Raw genomic sequence first — 27624 nt, forward strand, 5'->3', positions numbered from 1 at the left:
CAAAAGAAAGAGCTCTGTTACTGAAGTGTCATGGTACCTGCAATAATTTGCAACACCAAGCTCATACCAGAGAGGAGCACCAAGAGAGATAAGATTTTAAGAAGAAAATCAACTTACATCAGAGTCAGCACCCTTATCTCCACCTGGGCACTTGAAGGTGACAAATTCATGGCATCTTTTGTGGACTACAAAACAACACACTGGAAAGATAAAAACATGATTATTATTCTTCAAATCCAATTAAAGCTTCTTAATTCTCTTTGTAGTGGTGAAGCAGAGCAAGATGAACGATCACACACACACACACACAACATCAGACATTTTGATGATGTCAATCAAACATAGCAAATGTAGCGATTATATGGAGACCATAGAGTGTTTCGTCGCATTTTTTTAAAACAACAGTATATTATGGTAATAATAATCATCATATAATTATTCATGAAAATATGTATTAACAATACACTGGAATGCATTGGAATGCATTGGAATGGAATATGATGAATATATGCAAACTCAGTGATTGAAATCTACAGTTTGAAAAGATTATTGATTTTTTATATGATTTACATGCATTTTATGTATTAGTTATTTTCAAAATTAATTAATGAATTGCATGGTCTTACATAAAGATCTTGCCTAAAGAATTACTAGCCAACAAATAATTATCTTGACAATGATATTTTTTGGTTTGATTTTTATTAGTTTTTTAACTACAGTAGGGATTAATTCTCCTTTACACAATAAAATACTGCATAAAAAACCCCAAGAAATTGAAAAAATTTTGAATTTTCTTCATAATTTAAACGAGTATCATCTCTTAATAACCAGGATTGTCATTAATATGTTAAATTCAGTTGATGCAGTAATTGGATTAATTATAACTATACCTGAATGAGTCACAAAGTGTAAATCTAGTGTTCATTAGCAATTGGGATATTGCAGAAATATTTAAATAATGATTGTTCAGTGAACGTATTACACAATCAAAAGCATAGGAGAGCATAAGTAACTGTAACTAACACAAACATTAATTTTACTGACATTATTTGATTGACTATTCGGTTATAATCATTACTGACTCGAAATCGATAAGGACGGGATTTAATTTTGTCAACATGATCAAACGAAGCATATGGAAAATCAACAAACACTCTGTCACGCAACATGTTTATCGTTGTATGCAACACCAAAGAAATTCTATTCATCTAGCCTACAATTTAACATTATGATGGTCTATGAATTATGATAATAAAAGAAATATGGCAAAAATGTGACTTTAATCACTCAGTAGCCTGCAGTACAACCCCTCCTTCAACCCTGTAATTATTCAGATGCCACCCTGTTAACAGAATGCTTTCTAGTGCAAAATAAACTAGGGGAAATATGGTACTTTATGAACGCTTTATAAGTGCCTACAAGTATGTTTAAATTAAGAGGATGTACTTCAATAGCTTGTTGGGCTCTCAAACAAGCTTGTATTTCACTTCCCAAGATTCTAATCTTTTACATTTTTTTTGAATTAAAAAGTATACACTAAAGATTTGTTCAATGTTATATAAAATTGAAATTTCAGTTTTAATTTCAAAAGTTGGTATTTGTTGTGGAAATTAGATTTTAAAAAAACATACAAACTTCTACTATACTTTATTTATCACTGTAAAACAGAGTGATGGAAGATACCATTGTCTTGGAGGGGAATCCTTAAAATGTTATATTACTTTTTGAGTTATGTTCTCCTTATGTTGTTTTATTCAAGTAAGCCAGGCACGAAATAATTAAATATTAATTATGTTAAATGCAGGTGAAATATTAAAACTATCAATAACTTGCTAATCTACTGATTTATATTGTCATTTTTGCATAAAGATAAAAACCAATGATCTGCAGGAAATGAATCAAAGTACAGGTGGTTACCATGGTATTTTTGGAATAAAAATTGAGGTTATTTATGGAAAAAATAAAGTATAATGGCCGAATTTTACAATCAACTTTCTGTCATCTCATATTTTGATCAACAGAGGGTGTCAAAGCACATGATTTCATTCAATCCTTTTCATAGTGCTAGTTTTAATATGCATTATACCTAGATTTATAGGTTGTTTAGTATTATTATATAGTCCAATGACTAACAAATTAGGACCTGTTACCTGTAGTTACCTAACTTGACCAGGCCTAACTGTAAGAGCTGATATTCATTTGTTAATACCTACCTTGACACTGTAATCCCTGTCGGCCAACCACGCCCCTGAAAGAAGAAAAGGACAATCTATTAAATAATATGTAGGTTAATAGTTGTGGCCATCTTTAATATAATTTACCCCTGCAGTAGTCAGAATCCCATTAAAAAAAAAAAGTATCTACTACAAGATTTAATAAAGGTTAAAGTATGACTATCGTCTAGGCATTTTCCAACTAGATACCTTTATTTGAACAGCTCATATTTTATGCATTGTTGCAACTAAAAACCTTCAATTTGAACAACATGTGACCATTGCTTTTTTTTAAGGGAAAGAAAGGAAAGGAAATGCCTTGGGAAAGAACAAAACAACATACAAATGACTTTTAGTAGTAACTTTAAATAATTTCTTTAAATACGATTGCTTCCGCTGATAATGCTTAAAAGACAGAAGAAGTTGGCAATTGTCTTATACCCAGTAGTCATAATAATAATATATATTTTCTATGACGTATATATTTATTTGTTAGAGTTCCAAGTACTTTATACACACTCTGTATTATACTGCTATTAAATGCAAGACCACAATATCCTTGATTTAATATACAAACTATAGTTGAGTATAAATTGGTATACAATAGGTGAAATGATTATTACCACAATACTATAGTTGGTATTTAAGCTTCACTGACTTTATTTGTTAAGTTAATCCTAGCATTCAAGTATTGGTATGTTTGCACAACAGGACACCTTGCTGGGGTTCTAATTTTTAAAACATATAGCCATTGTGTTTGAAGAACCTTTTCTACAATTTTGGAACACAATTTCAAGCAAATTCGCAAATAAAAATGGACAATGTTGATATTAATCACAATAAATTTGGTAAAAGACTGTACAAGTTACAAAATAAACAACCAAAAGTGATATTTGTAGTCTATAAGTACCATTTAATCAACACTTCCTCCTCCCCACTTGACAAGCATATCCTCCTAAACGGTAAGGTATTTATGGAAACAGTGGCCCACCAGAGAGAAATTTGTTCTTACTAGATTATGAAGAGTATTATTAATTCAGTCGAATATTCAACTAATAATATATATTTTATCACAATAAAATATAAAAAAATCTTTTTGTGTATGTAGATTAAAAAAATTGAGAAAAATGGGTGTGAACAGACACTACCACTGTCTTGGAGGTGCAATTTTAATATTTTCAATTCAATTCAATTCAAAGCAACATTTATTTTCTCCTTTCATATACAAAATAGATTTCAGTAATCAATAAATATGTAAACAAAATTTCGAAAGAAGAAGGTACACGCCCAGAAAGATGAAAAACACATCTTGTGGAGGACGTACCTATTACAGACACAGACAATGAAAATTTATAAAATAAAAAAAATATAAAAATAAAAAAAAAAAAAAATAAATAAAAAAAAAAAAATAAATAAATAAAAAAAAAAAATAAATAAAAAAATTTGTATTACTTTTTGGTCATGTTCATGTTCTATTCAGATGTTATCAAATTCCAAATGTGTGCTATTAACACCCCTATCCATTAATTGAATTAGTCCACAAACGACACATTCATATAAACAACCAACATTTCGAAATATAAAATGTTCACATACCAATATTTGAATGCCCCCATTTTTCTCAATTTTTTGAATCTACATAATGTACACAAAAAGATTTTGTTAAACTTTATTGTGGTAAAATATATATTATTAGTTAAATATTCGACTGAATTAATAATACTCTTCATATTAAATCTAAGAACAAATTTCTGTGCTTTGATTGGTCAATCAACACCTATCTTGAAATAGATATCTCTCACTGTATATTACTAATTACGGTCAGTGACGTACAGATATAAAAAAAAAATAAACAAAAGGTAATTTTAAACGTTTATATTTATACGCATAATTTAGCTTCTGTGGCATAATCAGTGAAACACTTGTCTTGTCATAAAAAAAAAAGCTGTCATAGTTCGAATTCCATTGTAGGTTTATATCACACGATGGGATAATATCTGCTGATAACTAGTTTATGTAGGCTATATATCATGTTCTTATTTGAAGACTGTATTTTTTTTGTGTTTAATTTGTGTACAGTACATACAGTACTATACATACACAATTATATAGAACACTCCTTTTGGATAACTCTATACAAGTGACACCCTTGTGAAACAAATGATAAGTGAGCACTATATGTTGCAGACTACACTGTTTAGTGTATGAAGAGGACATTTTGTTATGTCTTAAATGTGTCCTCTTAATAGAGGTTATACTGTATTTTTAAATACACATCATTAAAGTTAACTTCCTTATGCTATATAGCCACTTTGAACAGTATAAAATTATAATTTTTTTACCAGACATCAAAGATAAAAAAAAAGCAACTTGAACAAGTTTCCAAAGTATAATTTGCAAATAGACGGTTGACCTTTAATATCAGATAACTACCATTAATATCCTCGTTTACGCAAGAGGAGTCCAAATACTGTTATACTTTGGATATAAAGACTAACAATAGTCAATACTGATAGTTCCCCTTATAAAAGAAAAACTATGATTCAGTACTTGATATGCATTATAAATGGCAATGATAGGGAAAAGCATGCATTAGGAATTGGAAAATATTAATAAATGAGAATTGACTTTCCCATGCAATATTCTATTCTAAGGTCTAATTTTATGGTAAAAAATGCAAATTATGTAAATCCGATTAAAAAAAATGCAATATTGAATGCAAGCTTTAGGCAAACAACAATTGTTTAAAAGTCGGTAAACTAGATTTTATTCTCATCAAATTAATAATAAACAGTATGGAAGGTTGACATGTAGATTGGGAAGGGGGAGGGGGAAATGAGGAGGGGTAAGTATTAAATATTCAGATGCCTCACATAACCTTTTCATCTGTAATTCAATTGATACATATAGAATGCAATAAACATCCAGGCCAATCATTTGAAGCAACATCAATCATCCACGACGCTAATAAATTAAAGTATGGTATCATACTTGTATTGATATGTACATGGTGCTACCACTTAGGTCAAACATAGGGAAGCATATTGATTTATAAGTGAAACATTATGTTGCCAGTCAGTAATTAGATTCAACTAGCAAAGTAAATATACCTACTTTAAAAATGGACTGTTCTAAGTTAATGAGGACATTGGATATGGATAGTGAATCTCATCATCTTTTTCAGATGATAATTTCAATATGTGCATTACTACTGATGGAAAATTGAACTTCAATATTTCAATAACATGCTTTCAACATAATGTCACTGCATAGAAAATAATTACTAATTGACTAAATAGATCATCAGTTGGCAATATACACCTCGTTGTTGTATGTAGACTACATATGGTTGAGATCTTTTGAATATTTCCAGGAAGCTAGTTAATACTACTTACTGCAAAACATCCCACACTGGGGTAGCACTAACATTTCATTTTGTTTAGCCATTTGGCGAAAGTCAAAATATTTTTTTTAGTCAAATCAGTTTATCTATAGCCAAAATGGCTAAAGTAAAATTTTTTTATTTAGCCAAATGAATCGGTTTATAGCCAAAATTTAAAATTTTTGAAATATAGTGGTAAAAATATTTTAGTCAATTTATCTATGTCAACAGGTCTATACACTGTTCCCTGAACATTTTTGTAAGGCATTGAGATAAAGAACCATGCCTAAATCACTGTATGATTAAAAAAAATATTTTTTTTTGTATTTTTTTTACATGATCAAAACAATTCTTCAAATTGTTTTTAATTATACAGCATTTATACAGTTATCAATTTAATAAGAAACATTTAACAGTTTTCTGAAATCCCCTGAACGCTATGTTACTTTTGTTTTTTACGCTTGGCTGGTCATGGCGTACCAGGCGAAAATCGTGTCCTAGAATCACCGCCGCGCAGCGGGTTAATGTTTTTAAATTGGGTATGCTCAAGAGGTGCGAAAGTGCAGAACCGCCGGCCTAGGCCTACAAAATTATGTACAACAACGCAACGGTATATCGTATGCTAAAAATATTGAGGAAAATTCCTAGCAAACGAACACTCGTATCGTTCTTAAAAGTAAGATAATATAGGCCAAAGCACAGAGTACACGTCTTTCCATCCCTCAAGACTGCGCCGAAGCGTTTCTGTCAGGGCGAGAAATTTCCGATTATTATTTATTTACACAAAACAACACAGAATTAAGCCGGCGACCGGCCCGCGATTTTTTTTTTCGTACATAAGTTGGGGACCCCTCATGAAACGTCACAAAATAAACATGAATAATTCATCAGTTAAATTATCTTGTTTCGTGTGCACCCAAGCGTATAGCAACAAGAAGTGATTACACAACTGCGATACGATACTTTCTACAGTAGGCCTAGGATTCTAAGTCAATTCACGTGATTGCCTTCGCGCACTCTTCTTCACACGCACACCACTATGCAAAATGTGTCGAGTCGAGGCTAATCGACAGCTAGGCAAGACATTACACTAAGTAGTAATTCATTGGACATAGCCCAAAGAAAGCTTAGATCCACAAGAATAAGAATGTGTATGATTTGTGTACTTATTTTTTTAATTCTGCTATTTTATTATCAAACAATATGCATGTACTCAAAGGAACTTTAAAAATGCGCGTATATTAACACATATGAGATGGGAAGATTAGACCCACGAGAATAAAAAATGTATTTTTGTGTAATGTTTATTGTTTAATTTTGCTGACTTATTACTCGGATTGTGTCATACCTACAAACACACGTCACACATACCCACACAGCTACTACTAAAATAGACATGGGTTTAGAGACAAATAATTAGGCCTAATACTTAATAGTATTAATAGAAACTATAATTTTAACACGTAATTCTTTAGTAATACATTATATTAAAAACACCATAAACTAAAGGCTGATTATTTAAACAATCCACACAAAACGCAGCTATTCTTCTATGAAATCGCACGTCGCAACAACAGCGGAGATAGGCCTAGAATCGTACCGCAATACGCTTGGGTGCACACGGAACAGGAAAATTTAACTACTGATGAATTATTCATGTTTATTTTGTGACGTTTCATGAGGGGGTCCCCAACTTATGTACGAAAAAAAAAATCGCGACCGGCCCCGCTCAGATGCACGTGTGTGTTTAGCTAAATCCCCGTTAGACTCTACCATTTCCCGCATGTTGTTTTGTTTACACTACTGACGCACGAGGGAAGTTTATTAAGGCTAAAATATGAAACTACATTAAATTGGAAGACTATAAAATGCATAACGCATACATTTTTGATTTCGATAAGATTAAGACGTCATTCATCGAAGATACTATAATGTTTCTTTTTAATCTGAAAAGTACACCCCTATCGAAAAAATAGACAATCCCGGTAATTAGCCGACCGTCGGCTACGTAGTCGATCGTTTGTGCAGCGCACAACACGTGATAGTTTGGGTAGACTTCATCATCCATGTGTCGTGTAACGTCTTTCTCTCTGTGCAGTCTACCTCTGCTATCCATCTTTTTGAAATAACAAAGAGACGCCTGGTACAACGAAACAAGTTTACGAAAAATCGAGCTTGAAGTAAACAACGTGATAACGAACAAAATAAATGCTTGGAGATCGACAAATGGACGTTTTAGTTGGACTTTATGCTTTCGCCAAAATGATTATTTAATTATCTATTTTATCATATGTCATCGCCAAAATGGCTAAAGTAGCCGTTTTATTTTTCGCCAATCTAGAAACGTTTTCGCCCATGGCGACTTGGCGATCGGCCAGTGCGAGCCTAGCCACAGTCGTTTTGTTTGAAAGATGGTTTGATGAGTTATAATACATATGTGATCAATGCAGGCATATTTACATTTTTGTGTGGGGTTATAGTATAGTGTGGGGTTATTGCACCAACATAGCAAATATTTACAGATAAAACTTTCTTAAAACAACCCATTCATTAGGTTGGGGTTGAGGCAATGGAACATTTATAATAACCCTATACTGTATAGCTTAGAGATCATTTACAGATACTGCAGTCCTAGAAAGCCCATCATCTTTTATTAGAAAAGTTCATATTCATTGTGATTCACTGTTGTACTGTATTCTGTCTCTTTTATGTATGGAACGCCGTTTACGCAACATTTCGATATGAATTTTATGACGCGATATGTGTATGAAATGCATCGATATGAATTAAATGGTGCGATATATGAATTAAATGTTTTGAATTGAATGCTTTGAATTGAATGTTTTGAATGAAATGTTTTGAATGAAATGTTTTGAATAAATTGTTTTGAATGCAATGTTTTGAATGCAATGTTTTGAATGAAATGTTTTTAATGAAATGTTTTTAATGAAATGTTTTTAATGAAATGTTTTGAATGAAATGTTTTGAATGAAATGTTTTGAATGAAATGAAGTTTCCTTTGGCAACCATAGCACTGATTTATATCCATAGGGACTGTGTGAATCAAATCAGTATATTTCCCTATTCATCTCATAAACAAGAACCATGGAGTGGTATGTTGCTATCTTATAGTCTAAGTGTTTATTGATTTGACACCCCTGCCTTAACCACTTGGCCATTGACTTAAAAACAATAGTGTACCGGTATCTAACAAGTTGACACATTTATATCTCACTGAAGAATTTACAGTCTTTTCTACAACACAGCAACTACTCCAAAGTATCTGACAATAATCAAAATGTCATATTGCAATATTGGCCTGGTGTGTAATGGGAATATCACAATGAATAATCATCATCTGAATTATAATGAGTTTAACAGGCCATACCATAAACATTTACAGTTAGTTAACATGAGCTAAACTAGTACTGTAGGCCTATATAATTTGATTTGCAATGTTGTGTCAATGCGCCATGTCATTTTCTATGAACTCTGTATACTGTATTATCTTTCACTGTACAGTATGATACCGCACAGTATAAAACCGGTTCCGTCCATGTGCGTTCGTTATGAATGACATCATTATATACACCACAATGCAGTTCGTTAGGCGGAAGCGCGATTTGATCGAGGTCATGTTTACTTTTTTTCGCATATCGCGATCTCCAAGAAATAGCATCCATTTCATCATAGAAGGGGGAATTATTACCTGAAACGTTATTGTGGTCCTTGGTTAAAGTATAGGTACGTCGCACCCTCTGATATTGTCAAGTTGAACTCGTCTATTTTTCACACGCTTTACAATATTCTTAAAAACATGTAGGCCTATACGTGAGTCTTTCTTCCGACTCCCGACAAGTCCCCTCATCTTCTTTCCTTCACATATTTTTTACGAACCTCGTAATGGCATCGGTCAACATTTTTTAGTTAAATAAAATACTCACTATCTAGAGAAATAAAAATGACTTAGGCCTGGATCCTATCGCGCGAGTTTGACTGCGAGTTGACAACAATCGTCCCAGTGCAGCAGACTGCAGAGTTCAGTTTTTGGGGTCAAATTTAGACCGCGATTGTGTTGCAGCTAAAAATTGCTCCGCGGAAACTGGTTTCAGAACCGTTCTTTGCGATCGAGACCGCAATCAATTGGGATTTTTTAAACCGTTTTTAAGATCGGTTCTTTTTTGTGGTTTTTTGTGAGGACCCATTTCTGCTGGCAAGAAAAAATGGTTCTTGAAAAGAACGGTATTCAAAACCGTATTCTCTGCTCTATACAAACAGGCCCTAAGGGACTGTTCAGACCTACAGAGTTATGCTTTCGTATTGTACGTGTTGCGGTTACTCCTTAGGTCTAAACCCCAAAAAGATCAGTGGAAGCCACCTCTTACGACACTGATCTTTGGTTCGTTATGACAGCTCAAGTTACAAGGTTAGTGAACGACGCTTATGATACGAAAGTTATGCAACGATTTTGACCGAGGTAACTGATCAAATTTACTCCTGTTCGCCAAAATCGGTGAAACTTCAGTTTCAACAAAAGTGTTAGTTATAATATGACAGTTGCTTGCGACACGAAAGCATAACTCCATATAGATCTAAACATACCCTAAGCAAAACTAAAAATTAAACTGAATAGGACTACAAGGAATCAGTATGTGAGCGATTATCGAAACATGCAACTGATTGTAACTAGTTGTCATTATCATATCACGTATGCGATACTATTCACATTGCCAACATCAAACAGTCAACTGTAGTATAGCGGTTAAGCATATCATATGTGATTCGAAAGTTTTCAGTTGCATTTATTTCTAAGTTCCAGAAAGGTAGAACCATATTCAACTAAACACAACTGCACTTTTGTGCAACTGTGCGTTACTTGGAGTTGCGGTTTTGTTCAGTTGATCAGAGCATTTATGTTGACACAGTTGAGTTGCGTGGAGTTTTGTATACAAATAGTATAAAAATATTTCTCTTGTCATTATTCGGTAGATACAAACCAAAACCCAAGTAGTAGTAGTATAAGTAGTAGTAATATAATATATACCATATATGATCAGTTAGGATAAAAATGATATTAAAGAAAACTATTTTCATTAACCATGACAACAATGCATCATATAGGTATGCGTTCACCATGGATGCTTTAAGGATGTTTAAATTGGGAGTTTAACACAAAAAGTTTATATTAGCTATAGTATGTTGTGTAAACAAGAACTATACTTAGAAGAATTAGTAATTAAAACTATTAGATATGGGATCTTTATTGTGGATTTAGGCAGAGGTTAAACAGGTTTAGAACAGCCATGTCTCCCGACGGATCTTTTTTACCATTTATGAAATGTTTAGCCCTCATTAATCTATAATGCTGGATCCGTCTCTGTTTATTGAACACAGTCTCATGTTATAAGCATTACAGACATCAAGGGGCAGTATAAAAAGCAGGGTTGAACCCTCTGTGACATTGGCATTGAACAAATATCTACCTTGAGATCAATATTGCATATCAAAATCAAATATAAGAGAATAAACAAAGGAATTACACTTTGGATATTTTATCATTGAGAGGAAGTTGATATTATAAGTTTGATATATAAAATGTGGAGGGTATAGTGATTGAAACTAATATTACCATAGAGGACATATGGTCCAATAATTATGAATATAATGTTTACATTCACATTGGATTCTGACATATGGCATACAAATAATGAATGTTTGGAGTGTGTACGGGTTGTGGGGGTGGAGTGTGTACAGGTTGTGGGGGTGGAGTGTGTACAGGTTGTGTAGGTGGAGTGTGTACAGGTTGTGCGGGTGGAGTTTGGAAGGGTTGTGGGGGTGGAGTGTGGACGGGTTGTGGGGGTGGAGTGTGTACAGGTTGTGGGGGTGGAGTGTGTACGGGTTGTGGGGGTGGAGTGTGTACGGGTTGTGGGGGTGGAGTGTGTACAGGTTGTGGGGGTGGAGTGTGTACGGGTTGTGGGGTGGAGTGTGTACGGGTTGTGGGGGTGGAGTGTGTACGGGTTGTGGGGGTGGAGTGTGGACGGGTTGTGGGGGTGGAGTGTGTACAGGTTGTGGGGGTGGAGTGTGTACGGGTTGTGGGGGTGGAGTGTGTACGGGTTGTGGGGGTGGAGTGTGTACAGGTTGTGGGGGTGGAGTGTGTACAGGTTGTGCGGGTGGAGTGTGTACAGGTTTTGCGGGTGGAGTTTTGAAGGGTTGTGTGGGTGGAGTGTGGACGGGTTGTGGGGGTGGAGTGTGTACGGGTTGTGCGGGTGGAGTTTGGAAGGGTTGTGTGGGTGGAGTTTGGAAGGGTTGTGTGGGTGGAGTTTGGAAGGGTTGTGTGGGTGGAGTGTGGACGGGCTGTGGGGGTGGAGTGTGTACGGGTTGTGCGGGTGGAGTTTGGAAGGGTTGTGCGGGTGGAGTGTGGACGGGTTGTGGAGGTTGACTGAGATTAGAATGTGCCTTTTTAATAGTTGAATGTCGTGAGCTCACATACAACATCTTCCTAAAAATCTCGAAACTTTAGACAATAATAAAACTTTTAGTTCTTCTATTATGTTATTTTATATACCTGTACAAATATAGTCTGAAAGGTCAGAAATTCCCAAAAGCAAATTATGCAGAATGAAAGGTATCTAGACAAAGAAGACCCATTGTAAAAGGAATATTGGTAAGTGAACCCTTACATTTGACATTTCATATTATACACTTCAATACATTGCACCTTACTTCTGCATTAATTAAACCAGGAATAAATACTTAAGGAAATTCCATTATTACTAGCAGCATTAACAAGATATCAAAAGTGACCCTGACTAAGGATTTAGTTAAAAACAAACAAATGACCTGAATCGCAAGTATTCTACAATATTCTATTATAATTTTTATTGTCATAATGTTCTGTAAAATATACAATTATTAATCCATAATTCCAAAATGTTTTCACCACAGCTAAAGCTCTAGTCTGGGTTCCAGACGGAGTTTTGTCTTAATATTAGTAAAAAGATAAATATTTTGGCACATATGGCGTTTCATACGTATACTACTTGATTTTGGATACTCCGTCTGGGGAAACACGCACAAGTCACGTGGTTTGACACCAAGAATTCTTGGTGCATACGATTATCCGGTTGATTAGTTTCAGCTATATGCGATTGGCTACTCACTCGTACACTGTTTTAATATTCATATTTCAAAATTTCAAAGCCTCAACAACTAAGATGATGCGCATGCGCTATGTTACGTTTAGACAATGTGTACATTGATGACAGTTTCTGAAGGCTAGAAATGATTTTATATGCCTAGTAGTCTGGTAAACATTTGATGGGATTTTTCCCAAGAACATGAAAACTCGTCTTGATATGATAGGGTAGCTTCGCCGCAAATCAAACATTGAATGGATCATTTATTACGCGGAGATAATTTTGATTTAATTCCCACCCAGACCCTGTCCTGTTCTGTATAATGGTGTAGACCTAGCCCTGTTGTGTGCCGGTGGTGGTATGTAGCTAGGCCTACTTTATTGGCGTTTTATTTGGCAGGTCATACGTGCAAGTTGAGTAGGACCTACGGAGGAGGCCTAGGCCAAGGACTAAACAATTAATAAACAAAACAACTTGGCAACACGATTTTATATTTCAACAGTCTCGATTGTACATTCAGCACACTGTACGTACTCGATCTTTTTCATTTTGAAACAAAATGATCATTGGTGGTTGATTCGAAATCCATATTTACATACCGCCCGCCCCATATAGCCAAATACGGTATGATAACCTACGTCATTCTTATCGGATGTTTGCGGTCTGCAAATCGATTTCTATACGTGTTTCACAAGTCTGTATTTTCAGACAAAATTCGCGGTCGAAATAAAAACAAATAAATAAAAAAAAAGATAATACAGACTTGGGGCAAGTCTACTAAAGCTCCAAAGAGTGCAATTTCAGGAAAAGGTTCATTATTCTCAAAATATTGTTACCGGAGCTCCAACAATTGCGGAATGGGGCCATGGTACTGTATATTAGCGACAGTCTGCTTATTAAAAATAATGCACTTGTTAATTGTATGACCCACTATACAAACCCCAAGAGAGGTCGTCACTTGTCCGATGTGCATCATACCTTATGAATACCTTGCGTCAAAAAAGTGATTTACCCTTGGTGACCATGACGCACCCATTTTAACGCATTATGATCATGTTGTTCATGATATAGTGACAGACATTGATACACCATTGTTGTTGTGACATACCATATGTTTTTTGACGCACCCCTGTGTCAATAATTATTTGTAAATGACGCACCCATGATGCACGTTTCCCGGGGGTTGTATAGTGGGTCATAAAGTTGACAAGTGCATAAAAGGCTCTGATACTTTATTAATGCTCCGATACTTTATTAATTATGTCCTGCTGGACTCCACCAAAAGGGTAGTCTGGTATGGGACCTGAGAAAAAGAAACCTTTCTCTCAACAATTCTCTCTGGGCTCTCTGGAAAATTGTTGAGACCAAAGAGAGGCCAAATTATTTAGTTAGGCCTAAGTAAAATACTAAACCAATTTAGAGATAGTTTAGTTTAGACCTGATCTATAACAGACACCTGTAGCTCTTTCAGAATCAGACTATTGCCACCCGTTGAGATATCAAAAAGATAAAATAACAACTTACCAAATGAAATCTTTGCAATGACTGCAAAAGGTCGGCTGTTTGAAGTACCGCGCGATAAATTCGTGGTCTTTGACTTGATGAACATTCTTCTGTCGTAGAGCTCCTCTTCTGGCGAATCCTTTTGGTTTATTTCCAGTAGTGGACATGTTTACAGATATCCCATAAAATGTTTAAAATGAAAAATGTACAGAGAATTTCGCCCGAACTAGGCCTAGCCTGGGGTTTGTAATCACCTCAGTATCTTCCGCTGATAACGAAGGCTAATGATAAACTGTTGAGATACTACCTTTCCCACAGTGTAAACGCAAAGCACTTAACTCACGTTCTCATTATCCCAGCCAACCTGCATAACATTTACCTGGTATATCACCGGGGAAGGCACGATTATCAGAACAGGGAGATTTTATCGCATTAAATTCGCCACTGGGTTTCAATTTCATATAATGGTCAAATATAGGAAATAGGAAATAATAAAATATTATGAACAGACAGTTTCAACGTTTTATACAATTTGTTTATTTTACCTTTATTGTTTTAAGTGTGGATTACGGGAATTAAGTACAGGGCTCTGGGACTTTTGGTATTTAAGCCGCTAAGCAATAACATAGGTGGCGCTGTTTAACTTTTATCATCATTCAAAGTAATTTTTTTATCGTTCTTCGCTAGATTCAGGAGTAATAATAATATGTATTTGGAACAACACTTTTTTAACAGTGGCACACATGCGTAGATGGTACGTCCATACCAATTACAAAATTCAATACAAAAACAATGAAAAATAAAAACTGAAACGAAAATAAAACATATTTGAGATAATGACATAAAATTTGACTCGACGCTATTACAAAACTTATTTGCAAACTAAAACTACACTAATATACAACTGCTAATTTTGCAACAGCAATGGAAAAGAAAACACTTTTTTTTTTTAAAATAAAACAGTTCAAAGTTGTAATACAATTGCATTTCTTAATTTCCAAGCACGGCTTGTGTACATTTTACAATAACTGTCAAATACAGCATAAATGTCGTGAGAGTTATTTTTATGGAATAACGTGCTTCCTAGGACATATTGAACCTTAATAGATAGGTCACCAGAAATAAAATTTACCCAAGTATCTACACAATTTATTGCAATAAGTTTATGTTGAAGTGTTTGTAATTCTTCCATTCTAATACAATGTAACTTATTACAAATAAACAGGAAATGTTTAACATCTTCTTCACCTGACCCACAAACCTTACACTTGTCATTTAGATTATCAATGTTCCACTTATTTGTAATTTTTCCAAGTGGTAAAGTGTTTGAACGAAGTTTAAATTTTAAACTTGAGCCATAAAAATCTGTTTTATCCAGTAGGTAAGGTTCTAGGCTAGGTGACTCTTTTATCAAAGAGTAATCAAGCAAAGATGATTTTCTTAATACTTCTTGTTTCCAAAAAGTAGAATACGATTGTTTAATTGTATTTTCAAATGGCTTGACCCAGTTTATATCAATAAAAGTACCTGTACATATATCATTAAGAATGGCATTGAAATCGAACTTAATATAATCACAAGTTTTTTTCAAATTCATTAATAAATTGGTACCTTGAATTAAAATTCTTATGTCTAATAATTGTGTTTAATATAAGTTTTGGCCAACGATACATTTCCATACACATAACATTTCTTATATATTTTGCTTTAAAAATATCCTGAGTTACTTTAATTGGTTGCCAACCTAGATCGCCATAAAGTGCCTCTTTTGCAGTGCTTCTACTCGCTTTAAGAATTGTTCGCGCCATTTGTAATTGAAGAGACTCAATCCTTTGTATGTCTTTAGTATTTGTATTGACACATACAGCACAAGCATAGTTAATAGTCGGAAGTCCGATACTTCTCCAAAGGATATCTCCATATACAACACGATCAAAATTGTTGAGTCTATCTATAATAGATTTAATGTACGCAATGATCCTATTGCCCTTTTTAATAACTTGATTGATGTGGAAATTGTCTTTTAGATTTCTAGAAATGTATACACCAAAATACTTATATGTTTCAATTATCCCCCAATTTCCAAAGTTTTTCGCTATTCAGATTCTGGCCTATTATCAAAACATTTGACTTTTCACTATTAAAATTAAATTTCCATTTTTTAGCAAATAAGGATACTAAATCTAACATTTTATTGAGTTCTTTTTCGCTATCTGCTAAAAGTACGATATCGTCGGCCCAAAAAAGGCTACCAAGGCAGATATCGTGTATGCGCACACCTAACGCGTGTTCTCGTAATAATTTAGTGAGTTCGTTCATTATTATGCAAAACAGGGTTGAGGAAAGGACACACCCTTGCTTAACACCTTCTTCTATATCAAAAGACTGTGTTTCAATGTCACCAAATCTTACTTGCCCCTTAACATTGTCGTACAAGCTACTTATAATATTCCATAATCTACCACGAATTCCAATATTCCATATTGCCATTAGCAATCCATCTCTCCATACGCTATCAAATGCTTTTTTTATGTCAAGGAATGCTAAGTAAGTCTTCTTGCCTTCCGCAAGTCGGCAACTACCCAGTGGGCAAAAATTGGTTGAATTAACGTTAATTCAACGTTATCTGCAAACGTTGAAATAACGTTGAAAAAGTGGTTGAAAATGAAAGTTTGCCTCAACGTAAATGTCAACGTTGAATCAACATAGAAATTATCAACGTTGAAACAACGTTAAAATAAGTAACGTTGAAATAACGTTGAAAAAATGGTTGAAAATGAAAGTTTGCCTCAACGTAAATGTCAACGTTGAATCAACATAGAAATTATCAACGTTGAAACAACGTTAAAATAAGTAACGTTGAAATAACGTTGAAAAAATGGTTGAAAATGAAAGTTTGCCTCAACTTAAATGTCAACGTTGAATCAACATAGAAATTATCAACGTTGAAACAACGTTAAAATAGGTAACATTGAAATAACGTTGAAAAAATGGTTGAAAATGAAAGTTTGCCTCAACGTAAATGTCAACGTTGAATCAACATAGAAATTATCAACGTTGAAACAACGTTAAAATAGGTAACGTTGAAATAACGTTGAAAAAATGGTTGAAAATGAAAGTTTGCCTCAACGTAAATGTCAACGTTGAATCAACATAGAAATTATCAACGTTCAAACAACGTTAAAATAAGTAACGTTGAAATAACGTTGAAAAAATGGTTGAAAATGAAAGTTTGCCTCAACAAAAATGTCAACGTTGATTCAACATAGATTATCAACGTTGAAACAACGTAAAAATGTATACGTTGAAATTATCAATGTTGATTCAATGTTGAAATTATTAACGTTGAAACAACGTAATAATTAAGTTGAAATGAAAATTTGCATCAACGTAAATTTAAACATAGATTTAACGTTGAAATTTGATTTGTTGAATTACTATATCCAATTTGAATCAACGGTTTTAAAGTAGTTAGTAGTAAAGTTACTGTTACGTCGCAGAATCCATCAATAGAGACATTTTATAAATACTGTATATCTTACTAATCTTTAATTTCTATAAAAACATAAAATAACATTTAATCAGGTGTTATCAAATCATCAGGCAAAATCCAAGCAACAATCAAATAATGTACATCCTCACTGACAGTTCTCAGGTACCAATGATATTCCTCTAAAGTTATTTAGGTCCCTTCTATCACCCTTTTTATATATTGGTACAACAATGCTACTATTCCATTCCGACGGTACTTTTTCAAGACTAACAATTTTTTTGAATAGTGATAACATTAATCTATTTAAAATCGTCCCACCGTTTTTAAGTAATTCATTAGATATATTGTCAGAACCAGCAGATTTGTTGTTTTTTGATTGGTAGATAGCAGATTTAACTATATCTAATGTGACTGTATCTTATCCGTGAATGATTATTAATCACTGTCCCCAAAGTTTTAGTCTTTTTTGACTGAAACGATGAATGCGATAATTTTGATATAATAATGTGTTTGCAAGGTAGGCTACCATACACTTTTTGAATTTATGTCTAAATAATGGAAAAAATGTTACAATGAATTCTTTAAAAAAGTTTTGGTTAGCATTTCAATTAGACTTTGGATAAAAAATAAACTATAAAGAAAGAAGAATGAATGTAAACGCAAAAAAAGTCAATGTGGAAAAAACATGGTTTCATATCTCCTAGCTTTGATTTATTTATTTTTTGATTAAATTTTTTTTTAAGATGACACTAGATGTCTTAAAATTTTACCACTGATGTTATTATCATCCATCCTGAAGGTTTTCCCACTGTTGGGGACATTTGAAATAGATTAAAATATAAAAAATAAACGGGGATGAGTTTAGACAATACATTTTATATACAGAATAATGTTATTAATTATGTTGTGTTTGGAAATTACGCAAACCATGCGTACCAGTAACACCTTCTTCAAAACGAAGACGAGAACATTTTATCTGTTAAAATACATTGGTCATCTTCTTCTTGAGAAATTCTTCAGTTGTAAAGTTATCGTAAACATAGATTCATTCAGCAATGTTTATTTCTGAAGTTAATAACGGATCAACTAAATCATAGGCCTAACTAACATAAGAAAAACAAATTCTTCAAACAGACGAAGGTTAATATCCCTTTAAGGCCATGTTTTTTACCACGCATTTTCCCTTTAATCCACTATTAGTTACATAATAATAATAATAATAATAATAATAATAATAATAATAATAATAATATAAGATGCGCCATTATATCCAATACATGATTACTCATATGCGGAGTACATACATGTATGAAATCATTATAAGAATTAAAAAAACAAGTTAAAATACCATAAAGGTCTACGGCAACTTCAACAAACCGGAAATTAAAACGGTTTAAAACATGTTAAAACGATTTTAAAAAGTAAACATTTATGTCGTACAATTTTAAAATCAATCAAATGAGAACTTAGAAAAGTCGATTGATGAACAGCACCCTCTTATTTGAGATCTATTTTGAATTGGATTATTCTATTTTAACTTTAACAATATTATCATCAGATCACCAAAATTTATTCGAGCAAAGTGGGATGCAATAATATACTATCTAGGATATACTATACAATGTTTTAATGTGTTCAATACCACATTTACTACAATTAATGGGACACATTGATAAATAATGCATTTTTTACCATAATTTGGCATGGTATGTCCAAGGATGATTATAGTAGAAAACACACATAAATATGTATCAGCATCAGAGTGTTATCAACAAAATTAAAAAGGCGTATTTCATCATATAGAAATTAATGTTTGATCAGCTTTTAAAGGAAGCATAAACTTACGAAGGAAACAAAATGGTAAATTACTGGAACAAAAGTCTTTAACAATTGAACCAAAAGGACGTAAGTTTACAAAGAAAATAGCACATCTTTAAAAGTGTCAAAATATTCAATTTTTTAGGCATATTAAGTGTTCTTCATTGTTTCAAAAGAATAGCATAAACACATTTTTCGTAGGCATTTCAAAGATTCCAAATACACTGCATTTAAGAGGAACATAAAGAAAGGGAAAAAACATCGATTTTAACTTATTTGTCTTAGAAAATGAAAATAAAAATAAATAATATAGTAACCTTTAATGCACCAGGAAACAATATTTATTAATTTAAAAGTTCGATACACTATCTTAATAGAGAAGCGTGGAACAACTTGAATAAAACCACTCTTTCCTGATAAAACCAAATATGTGAGATGTTTACGCAGAACAAAGGACAATACAAAGCTGACTTATACTTCGTTTCGGTATTATTATAATATAAAAAAAGGTGACCTCCACAGCAGCAAAGCTGTACTTTATAGAAATCTTTTTATCATTGATTACAACAAATATTCAGTAAAATTTGTTTACAGAATTTTTGTTCTTTTATCTGATCTATGTAACACTCAGACCGTATAAACATCTCATTTTATGAATGCCACTACATCTATGATTAATAATCTAAAAATTCACCTGGAAAATTTAAAAACGAAAAGAAAACTGCAATTTTATTCAATTATAATGATGGGAAAGTTCGCAAATTGAACGACTAAGACGTATCAAACAGTAATCAATTACGTAGAAGCTTATTAAATGAATTAAAAAATAGGCCATGGTAGAAAGTAATTATAAAATAATATATCTAGATTTTATTATGATTATTCTTGGTTTTTTTTTCGTTTTATTTTATATTAATACTGTAGTTGGTTATATACTTTTTTATATCGGATTCTTTACCACGTTGAAACACCGGTCCTCGTCAAATCACCGTAGTTAAGCAAAGTTGGGCCGGGTAGGGGCTTGGATGTGAGACCATCTTAGAATATCGGGTGCTGTAGAGCTGGCATTTGAAATCAGCACTGCTGATTCTTATGGCAGGCCCTACATCTAGTAGTATGGCAGCCCCTACATCAGACTTTGGCATATGCCTCTCCTCTGGTTAAGGTGGACACTGGACAAGAGAAGCCCTTGATCAAATGGGACCAACCAAGGTGCCTTAAACAGTCATGGCTTAGTTTCATCTATCATTCAGATGAATGCAAGGATAGTTTACGATTTGTTTGCAATACTATATACTTTTTGGTGAACCAAATTAAAGTTATCAGTTTTTTATATTTAAACTTATATATTTTATTGGAGTGTTCTAAATTAATTAAACTGTTCATTGATTTGAGATGATACTTTCCTTAAAAAGACGATTCTCGGACGATTCTCATTTCAAACGACTGTAATAGGCCCATCCATAACACACGCATTTAACTGTTACAAATTCAAAATAATATTAACTGAACCTAACCCGCTAATATTCTCTACTTGTTCTATCCAGTTAGTAAGTACCGTATGAGATCAGTGCGTCTCACAGATCTGATTAAGCTGGTAAGTGTTCCACAATGGTTGATGTGATGATGCCTTTTAAATATGAACTAAAATATGAATATGAAATATAAATAGATTTTTAGTACTTAGTAGATTTTAATATTATTAAGATTTTGGTATTTTTCTTTTTTAAAATAGGTCGTGGTAAGACAAAAATACTTTGGAAATTCCTCAATCTATAATAATTACCGTACATTTATATGTTGTTGGTGACGGGGCATGACGTAATTCATATTTATTTTGTAATGCAAATTTTACATTCAGTTAATAAATGAGGAAGTGTGCAATAACTACTGTATAAAAGGCCGATAAAAAGGAGTTGAATTAACTACTTTCTAACTATATAAACATCAGATTTTATGCAAATTCAATCTCGACAAACGTAAGTATTCACTGAATAAAATTGTTTAGTGGATATAGTGGTTGGTGCTAATTCAAGAGCCGGGGCTAGACAGGCCATAACAGCAATATCACACTTTTAATTAAAATCTCTTTTTTTTTGTATAATTTCCATCCAAAAAATGTATATCTTTTTTAACAAATTGTATACATTCAAATATTAGTGTCAAACAAGCTAATGCATTGTATTACCTTACTTGTATTACTTTTTATTTCTTTTATAGAAAACTGATCAAAATGAAATACTATGTAATGTGGGTTATATGTGTCTGTAGCAGCAGCAACTTAGTAGCAGCCCAAACTGGTGAGAAAATAATTGTTATTTGGTCTGCGTTCTTCCGGCCGATAAAATAACATCACAAGTATTAAAAACCTTTCATAGAACAGCTTCTCATTGAAAAATAAATCAATTGCATTGTAAGTGGCAGGTTAGCAGAAGAGTATAGGGTATCAAAAACACCAGTGTTGGAAGAACAAGATCTCTTTGAAATTATCAATAAACAAATAAGAAATAAATAATCATACTGATCTGTTTCTCCGTCAAATGGAACAATAAGTAACTTTCACCGGGTTTGCAGTGGAGAATAAATACTAGTAGTAAAGTTAGTTTGTGTAAAATAAATTATGAGAATTTTTCTGAGAATTTAATGCTTATAATGTTTTAAAATTTAACGATGTTATTCACGGATGTGATTACCGATATTGCCAGTAAATCTGAATATCAACTACGGTAAACTTAACATCATCAAGAGTTACAGCGTAGACAGCTTGAAATATGTAGTTTTGTAAAGTAAGACTAAATATCATATTTTATATAAACACCTTTTTTATACATGTTTTTCTTTTATATAAGGGTTTGGTTCCTGTTCAAAAACCCCATCCCATCCAGATAATGGTGTTATACTGTATAGTCCAGGAAGCCCCGGCAATCTTCCAAACTTAATGCACGGGACAAGAGCTCAGTATTTATGCAATGTTGGGTACACCAATATTGGACCTCAACTTGTTATATATTGCTACAATGGAACATGGCTTGGATTAGATAACGATGAACCATCTATGTGTGTTAAAAAGCGTAAGTAAGATAAATATATAATAATAAAATACTTGATAACAGTATAATCTGTATACTTTTAATTGTAGTGTTCTCCTAGCTGTTATATCTACGTTCAATTGACAACAAACTGCTTAATCCGAAACTTGTGTTATAGGCCTATTATTCGTCAGAACTGCATCTTTTAAGGAATTTAGTTTATATGTAATTTCTCTCTTCCCTGATTATTTCAAATATCGAAACACAATACAAAGGTAATGACTGATTTGATACATGCAAAATTTGAAGAAAAGTTCAGTAAAGATCATATCAATTACTTATCGAACTCATCATTGAATCATTTAAGCCTCCTTTGAGAACTTATGATAAATAATGATGATGACTATCAATAAAAGTAGAAAAGTGAATTGTATTCTAGTTTTCTACTCCAATAGTTATATATGTAACAATTTATCTCAATTAGTTATGATAAAATAAAATCTCGCCGTGTTTATGATCCTTAGATAATAATGATTGCAAGTCACCAGAAGGTAATTCTAGAAGGAACTATTTGATACAAACTGGTAGCTTCAGAAGTGCAGTAAAGTACAAGTGTGTTCCAGGCTACATTTTGCATCCGAAGAATAGAACGGTATCAAACTGTATCAACGGAGGGTGGACACAGCTTGCACCACATTGTATCGATCCATCAAGTAAGTAAGAAAAGTAGGAGAGTAGGAGCCTATTTCATTTCAAGAACATTTTAATAATTTCAGCAATGACATAATAACGACAGCGGATTGCATTAAGGTATCTAACACTTATAGAAGAAACAAAGTTGATTGTTTCGTGCAAGATCTCAAAGAAAAACTAACAAAGTTTCAGAAATAAAATTCCGATTACACTTGTGTATCAGAATGTTGAAATCGGAAAAAAAATATCAAGATATATTAAAATTAAATATTTTAAATAAGATATAAAATCATAATTCAACAATAATAAAACATTGTTTTTCAGTCATCTTAGCATCACCAACTCCAGATGATAAAGGTAGGTCTAATTTTATTACTAGCTATGAATGATAGTAAACAAATAATACACTATCTTCAGTATTTCATATATTTTCATAGGCCTATGATATAAATAAAAATATTCATTTTCTTGTTAGACCGCCTAATAATTTTAATGTTTATATTTCATTATAAAAATGAATGGGTTAATACTATGCTTGCGTGGTGTCAGATAAAATACAAATTAATGAATATTCGATTGAGAAGGTGTACCTTGTAAAGGACCGACATTCAACAAACAAACCTCTTGATTTTTACATAAACTATATCTATGAAAACTGGACTATTTTCCATAATAACGCTGCAGTAGTTCACTCAGTATATAATACCACCTTTCACTCTTCATACCATACTACCTTTGCATTGTATTAAGTTAGATACATTAGGCCTATACAATTGAATAATCGAGCTGCCCGCAGGCAATCCGAGGTGGAACCCTATTGACGGGTAGGCCTACTCTCCACTCGGCGGATTATGTTGAGTTATATCTAGTCAGCTTAACTTGTAATTCTTTAACATAAAACATAATTAGCCTTCTGCCTTAACTGCATTGCATTGTTTTAAGCTATACATGCATTTTAATTGTAGACGAAAAAGACAATTCGTCATCGGGTTCTCTGTCACCAGGAGTTGTAGTTGGAATCGTGGTAGCAGTTTTGTTAATCCTTATCTTTGGAATTCTCATCTATCGTACGCGTTTTCGCTTCTATAAACGGAACAGTAACTTGTAAGTATATATAGTATCATTTTATGTTTTTTAGCGTATACGTATATAACTTATCAACATTTTTCACATTACGATTTTTTCTCATAGTGTTTGAGATGGACATGACTCTGGGACAGCTATTGAACCGCCACAAAGGTTAGATATGTTTGCTTGTTTTTTTCAATCATAATTACCGTAAACATAAATATAAATTTCAACAATTAGACATTTGAAATTACGGTAAATTTCTTAATGCAGTTGCCATTTTTTCCATAAACATGTATGATAAAGAGGATATGTGTATATAGTCTTTATTCATTCTCATAAAAAAATTCTGTGCAAGTCCAGTTAGCTAAGTTATTCCCTTGTTTCAAAGTGTATTCAATTTCTTTATTAACATAACCAGGCCTATGTTTTTTCTTCTAGGGGGACGCTCTCCGACCAGCCATGGATACGGCACGCATCATTTTTTTTCTATTATTGTAAAGGAGAAAGCATGGATAATCCATACGACTAATTATTAACATGGCGTCCAGTTGTTTGGTTAAATAGTATACACCTCGGTTTATGTAGGCGGACCTCTTTCAATCCATATCGACATATTTATGTTTTTTAAATTAAAATTACTGTTCTTGTAGCGTGGTCTATTCGAGATCCACCTATTATTTAACATTTTGATTTATATAAAATGGAAAATAAAAGCTGTAACGTTTATTACTATTACATTAATATACAATTAGATAATCGATCTGGCCGTAACCGGGCACTCTCTCCTCGGATCAGGGAGATTAGGTTGAGTTATATCTAGGAAATAGGTCAGCTATTTTGTAATTCTTAATAGAAAGTAATTAGCCTCATGCATTATTCGTAATTTCTGCCTTAACTGGATAGGACAAAATAATGTATCCAGCCACTTTATTTATCAAGAGTGGTAAAATATAAAATATACCACATTTTTAGGAATGTTATTGTCAAACTCTTGACACATAGAAGGATGGAATATGCGAAGGTAAAATATAAACTTGGAATTTTATGGGAAATGTTTATAATTACTATTAGTGGAAGTAGAGTGGGGAAACTATTAACATGTATCATTAACATATTATAAGATAGATATTAAAGGCCAGGTGCGGGCAAAACATTTCTATTGATCATACATTCCAATAATTATCGATCTATAGTTTCCCCTATGTTTCATAATTTTGGGGATTTTATTTGTGTTACACGAGCTTGTTGAAAATAAGGACTTTCTTATCAGTGGGGGGATAGTTCAAATTACACAGTAAAATCTCTATTCTTTTGTACACAAATTTTGTAAATAGAGAGGCATTTTAAAAAGCTACGAAAAATAAACAGTGTGGTAAAAAATGTTATCAGATGACTAAGTATAAGTAATATAACTTGAATATTAAATTTCTGGAATGTTTATTGAACTTCAAATTTTTATTTTCATGCTATATCAAAAATTATCCACCGTATATCCACCATCTTTTTTTACCTTCTAGTGAGTCACAAAACATGTTATTACATTAGGTTAACTACCTAACTACTGAAAAAAGTCTTCCTGGTTTTTATGGAAGAATTGTGCCAAATTTTGTATTTGACCATATTAAGGGAAATTCATGTTTTTTCGTCGTGATTTCTGTTACAAATATTTGATTTATATTATACAATTAACCAAATATTATATTTAAAATTCATGCCTGTTCCTGAGCTTTAAAGCATCCTAGGAAAAAAAATTAGTATTTTAAAAGGTAATTTTTAATATTGCTGCTAATTGTTTATGATTTTCATTACTATTGGATTTTCGTTTGTATTTTTTATGTTGTTAAAATGTTAGATGATTTGTTTGTTTAGTTTAAGATTTAATAATGTTTTTTTATGCATGTCGAAAACTCAAATTTACAGAATACCCGGAAAAAATTTTGTATTGATAAATATAGATTACCTCAGTAACTTTACATTTTCCTGGGCTCTGTTTTTCATGTATTTGTCATATATTTGTACAATAAATTTGTCAATATAAGAAGATTTAGGTGTTTTAACAATTAACGTATGATAGGATTACATCATTGCAGTATTTAAAGAAAGGCAGTGGAGGTTGAATTGCCTTTTTTAAATAAATAAAATAAATACAATAAACTGTGCCACTGACGTCACTTACTTTATACAATAGAGTGTATAATAGACTGGCGGAACTTTGTAATAAAACATCAGTACATTTAGATCCTAATCTCATCGAATCAACTTTTAAGCGAAGAAAATATTAATAATACAATTCACAATGCCTAAAACGATTTTTTATAAACCAACCAACAGCGCATTACACAGATTGCTAAAAAGGCATAAGAGAAGTAAAGAGTGAAATGACACACTTCCCTGGATTAATCGAATACTATATCCCTTAAAAAAATCGTATTAATAATCAGCATAGCGGATATAACTAGTGCCATCACAGTTCATCAAACTAAATATTGTATAAGCAGCAACAATGTTATATTGTGGGTGAAAATCGATGAAAGATATGTGGCAATTATGAATTATGGCAAACTATGACATTTTTTATTTAGATTTTCTGAAACATGCTCTAATTTCATTATAAATTGATTTTTGGCAAATGTTGACACACACACGACATGTGTATGTACCGGTACCATGTCTCCTTCTTCTCAAATGTTTAAACTTTAATTACCCGATGTGTATCTGATAAGCGGTTGATACGGTGAATTCACAAAATGGCGCCTTGATCGGTGGTTGAGTGATTCTGTTTTCAAAAAAACATTAAATAAACATTGAGGAGGAATATACAGAATTCTACATTAACAAAAGGACACTTAACAAAATAAGCACTATTAACTTTGAATATACCAGGAAACATATATTATTTTCTTTGATACAAACACATCTTAACAGAAGCGTGAAAGGTATTGTAAGCAATAATTATTTTGGCGCACTAAAGTTACAATACAAAGCTGACTAAGCATTATTTGTTTAAATTTATGATATTGTTAGGAATATGGAAAATGACCTTAATAGACAACAACGCTGTACTTTATGAGAATATTTTTAGCCGTGATTATATAAAATGACAATTTTGTTATAGCATAGTATGTTCTTCTGTGTAACAATAAGACTGTGTAAACAACTCAGTTTCGTCGATGATTTAACTTCACGTTTAAACTTTACAAAAAAAGGGAAACTTTGAATTTAATACTCAAAGTGCAATGTGAAAGTTTAGGTCTAAAATATCTACATACTTCAGACGTCTCAACAT

At 32.6% G+C, this 27624-nt stretch overlaps 2 protein-coding genes across 6 annotated transcripts in view; one reads left to right on the forward strand and one right to left on the reverse strand.

The window, feature by feature from the left end:
• Nucleotides 1-14742, reverse strand: part of LOC140063505 (protein kinase C-like) — a 108718-nt gene extending 93976 nt beyond the window's left edge. For 2 of the 3 annotated variants that reach the window (XM_072109852.1, XM_072109851.1), the window contains exons 1-3: nucleotides 14256-14741; nucleotides 2214-2248; nucleotides 118-200 (exon numbers count right to left, since the gene is read on the reverse strand). In XM_072109852.1, coding sequence (XP_071965953.1) covers nucleotides 118-200; nucleotides 2214-2248; nucleotides 14256-14401 — 264 coding nt within the window. In that variant the 5' untranslated portion in view covers nucleotides 14402-14741. Of the gene's footprint in view, nucleotides 1-117; nucleotides 201-2213; nucleotides 2249-14255 lie in introns of all 3 variants that reach the window. The other variant, XM_072109850.1, reaches the window with a different exon arrangement.
• A 6754-nt stretch (nucleotides 14743-21496) lies between these two features.
• LOC140048354 (uncharacterized) lies at nucleotides 21497-26419 on the forward strand. Of its 3 annotated transcripts, none has more exons than XM_072093208.1 (8): nucleotides 21497-21524; nucleotides 21766-21845; nucleotides 22395-22616; nucleotides 23099-23287; nucleotides 23592-23624; nucleotides 24233-24371; nucleotides 24459-24506; nucleotides 24777-26419. In XM_072093208.1, exons 1-7 carry the CDS (start codon nucleotides 21502-21504, stop codon nucleotides 24463-24465), a joined length of 693 nt encoding a protein of 230 aa, XP_071949309.1. In that variant the 5' UTR covers nucleotides 21497-21501; the 3' UTR covers nucleotides 24466-24506; nucleotides 24777-26419. The 3 variants fall into 3 exon arrangements, with proteins under 3 accessions (XP_071949309.1, XP_071949310.1, XP_071949311.1); XM_072093209.1 differs by lacking the exon at nucleotides 24777-26419 and adding an exon at nucleotides 24757-24776; XM_072093210.1 differs by lacking the exon at nucleotides 21497-21524 and adding an exon at nucleotides 21562-21665.
• The last annotated feature ends 1205 nt before the right edge of the window (nucleotides 26420-27624 follow it).

Source organism: Antedon mediterranea, chromosome 1 (assembly GCF_964355755.1).
Source record: "Antedon mediterranea chromosome 1, ecAntMedi1.1, whole genome shotgun sequence".
Taxonomy (NCBI): Eukaryota; Metazoa; Echinodermata; class Crinoidea; order Comatulida; family Antedonidae; genus Antedon; species Antedon mediterranea.